The sequence below is a fragment of the Anoplopoma fimbria genome, chromosome 19 (assembly GCF_027596085.1).
Source record: "Anoplopoma fimbria isolate UVic2021 breed Golden Eagle Sablefish chromosome 19, Afim_UVic_2022, whole genome shotgun sequence".
NCBI classification, from domain to species: domain Eukaryota; kingdom Metazoa; phylum Chordata; class Actinopteri; order Perciformes; family Anoplopomatidae; genus Anoplopoma; species Anoplopoma fimbria.
In genome coordinates this window covers 29,020,161-29,023,865 of record NC_072467.1, presented here as the reverse complement: position 1 = coordinate 29,023,865, position 3,705 = coordinate 29,020,161, and the positions used below count along the sequence as shown (strand labels likewise).

The window sequence follows — 3,705 nt, the reverse complement described above, 5'->3', positions numbered from 1 at the left end:
ACACTCACCACTACACACTCACCTCTACACACTCACCACTACACACTCATGTATTTATATGGCAGATACTTTGAACATGTACTGAAGGATGGTTGATAGTCTAAAGGTTTATTCATTGGAATAAAGCTGTGTTCAGCTGCTCAGATCAACATGTTCAGCCTCCTTCCTATGAACACACATATTTACATCCATAAGATTAGAGTCTCATCAGGGAATGAAGGATTAATAGTCTACGTGGCCGTTATTGGTCTGGAGGAGGAAGCTTATCAACTCATCCCATTTACAGATTATATTCATGATTACATTCATGGTGCTTTATGTTTATGTCCTCGTGATCATCCAGCAGGATTTACAGAATATTCAGACGAGGTGTTTCATGAAGAGGAACCTCTGATGGTAAAACACCTCACAGATAAACAGATGTTTAAAGATGGACGTCTTCAGAACCAATGAGCTTTGAGCTGAGAGACACAGACAGGAAGTCGTTAAGAGACGGACGGATCCTTTAATGTGTTTAAACTCTGTGTCCGTCTACAAACTACAGTTATCTCAGCAGAGCACACGCTGAGCCATCATATATATATGATATATATAAATACATATATATGTATGAGATATATGTATATATGAGATATATGTATATATATATATATATGTATATATATATATATATATATATATATATATATATATATGTCCTCCTGAAGACCTGGAGTCCTGGAGAAATGAGGAACCAGCAGGTCTCTCTATGTGGTAACAAGAACATCCCAGTGGAGGACGGGTTAAAGGCCGTGAGACGGTGGAGATGTGAGACGTCCTGCAGCAGCTCTCTAGACCTCTGGGAGTCGTGGCACACAAGATAGAGCGCTTGTCCCGTAACCACAAGGATGGTGGTTCAAACCCCTCTAGAGTCAACGTGCCGAGGTCTCCTTGAGTGAGACATCTAACCCCCAGTTGCTCCTCCGGGATGGTTAAATGCAGAGAATTGTAATTTCCCCATTGTGGGACTAATAAAGGCTGAATTATTATTATTATTAATACAAAGACACAGTCAGAAGCTGGATGGAGCTGATCAGAGGTCAGATACCAGGTCGTGTACAGTCTCTACCAGGTCTAACCCCCCCCACTCTGTGTCCTCAGGCCGAGCCGTGGTGGCTGATCAGGACTGTGCTGTCTGTGCTGTCTGCGGTCATGAAGCCGCCCTGCTCCCTCTACTGCTCCCTGTGGTTCCTCCTGCTGCTGGGAGCCGGATCTCTGCTGCTGCTGGTCCGCCTCCAGGACCTGAACCAGGTGGTCCTGCAGCAGACCCCAGGTCAGTGATCTCTGAGGGGAAGAGGGCTGCTATCAACCTTTATAAGTTCTATTATGCACATTATGAAATATTAGCAGAGCAGTTAGCTTCACAGTGCTAACCTGCTGTGTTGTGGGCTTTAGGTGTCAGCGTGTCATAAACAACCTGTTAGAGACTTTAGACCAGAAGGTTTGTGATCGTCTCCCTTTCTGAAGATTACTGATCCAGCATCGAACTGCAGTCCCTCTCCGGAGACTTTTAAAATAACTCCATAACGATAAATCCATGCTGAACGTTTTCTGAGATGTTCTGGGTTGAGTCTCACAACCAATCAGAGGCTGTGTTCCTGACTAGTGGACCAATCAGAGGCTGTGTTACTGACTAGTGGACCAATCAGAGGCTGTGTTACTGACTAGTGGACCAATCAGAGGCTGTGTTCCTGACTAGTGGACCAATCAGAGACTGTGTTTATGACTAGTGGACCAATCAGAGACTGTGTTTATGACTAGTGGACCAATCAGAGGCGTTTGTGGACGGACTTTAAAAAGCTGGTTCTCTGGACGATCCCAGTCTGTTGGGTTTGTTTTGTCTTCCTCTATTGATCGAGGTTATTAATATATCAGATATCACATTGATTTGAATATTGTGTTTCCTGTCAGCTATAAATAGAGACGTACTTTCTTCATCTCCCTCTGTTCTTTCATGAATGATCTGGTATCAGTAAAATCTGATTGATTAGCTAGTCATTGATCCCATTCTCTCTGGAGAGGAAGACGTGTTCAATAAGATAACAAACAGCTGGAATCATTTACAGATGTTCTTTAATTAAATCAATTAAATCAATTCTGTAATTAAATCAATGTTTCTCAGGTGAAGCTGTGGAGCTGGAGCCCTGTTCTGTTCTGTCCAATCACATTTAAGTGGCTGGTTTCATAAATCACATTATTATTATAATATAAACTGCTGAAACTCTTCAGGAACCTTTGATTTCTAGTTGATATAAAATAATGAATTTAGTGGTTTCTCCTCAGAGGAGAATGAGACGTTTATGAGACGTTTATGAGACGTTCGTGAGACGTCCACAAGGTTCAGTTCTGGGCCCCCTTCTCTTCTCGCTCTACACAACATCTCTGGGTTCTGTTATTCGCTCACATGACTTCTCTTACCGTTGTTATGCCGATGACACCCAGCTGGTCTTGTCATTTCCTCCCGGTGACACTCAAGTGGAGGCACGCATTGCTGCGTGCTTGGCTGACATCTCAAAGTGGATGGCGACACACCACCTGAAGCTCAACCTGGACAAAACCGAGCTACTGTTCCTCCCGGGGAAGGGCTGCCCGCACCGAGACCTGTCCATCACCATTGATGATGCCGTGGTGACGCCAACTGGGACTGTGAGGAATCTGGGTGTGACCCTGGACGACCAACTGTCGCTCTCAGCAAACATTGCATCGGTCACACGCTGCAGACTCCTCCTCTACAACATCAGGAGGATTCTCCCCTTCCTCACTGAGGAGACGGTGCAGGTGCTCTACAGGCTCTGGTCATCTCCCGCCTGGACTACTGCAACTCACTACTGGAGCCCCGGCGTCGGCCATCAGACCTCTGGAGCTCGTCCAGAAAGCTGCAGCTCGTCTGGTGTTCAATGACCCAAGTTCTCCCACACAACTTCCCTTCTCCGTTCTCTACACTGGCTCCCTGTAGGAGCATCCAGTTACAGACTCTGGTGCCTACAGGGCAGTGAGAGGAACAGCTCCTTCCTATCTCCAGGACATGAAGCCCTACACCCCCCCACCACTCCTCTCTGCTGCCTCGGGGTGACTGGTTGTCCCTTCGCTCAGAGGTCCCTGCAGCCGATCCACCCGGTCACAGCTTCTTCCTGTCCTGACCCCTCAGTGGAGGAATGAACTCCCCACTGACCTCAGGACAGCAGAGTCACTGCCCATCTTTAACCTCACCTCTTCAAGAAATGCTTGTTTAAGAAAGGAGATGCACTGATGACTTCTGGTGACTAGTAGTTCTCTTGAATACCTATGTTGAATACACTTCCTGTAAGTCGCTTTGGATAAAAGCGTCTGCTAAATGACTGTAATGTAATGTAATGTAATGTAATGTATTTAATGTTTACGAGACGTTTATGAGTCCTACACAACACAACAGTACATTAAAGTACACAACAGTACATTAAAGTACATTAAAGTACATTACAGTACACAACAGTACATTAAAGTACATTAAAGTACATCACAGTACACAACCTCCTGCTGCTTCAGAGTCTCTCAGTCTCATTGCCGTTGTTATGACCTCGTGTTTGCAAAGCCCCATGGGAAACAGGTGAGACATCCAGGTGTATTTATAGAAGCTGAGCTCTCTGCTGAGTTCCTCCAGAAGTGTGAACCGCTTCTGATGTAACA

General features: G+C 45.4%; 1 protein-coding gene across 1 annotated transcript in view; it reads left to right on the top strand.

The window, feature by feature from the left end:
* The first annotated feature begins 1,191 nt into the window (after positions 1 to 1,191).
* LOC129108661 (carbohydrate sulfotransferase 8-like) overlaps positions 1,192 to 3,705 on the top strand; it is an 8,085-nt gene continuing 5,571 nt past the window's right edge. Inside the window, exon 1 of the mRNA XM_054620539.1 lies at positions 1,192 to 1,312. Coding sequence (XP_054476514.1) covers positions 1,192 to 1,312 — 121 coding nt within the window. The remainder of the gene's footprint in view (positions 1,313 to 3,705) is intronic.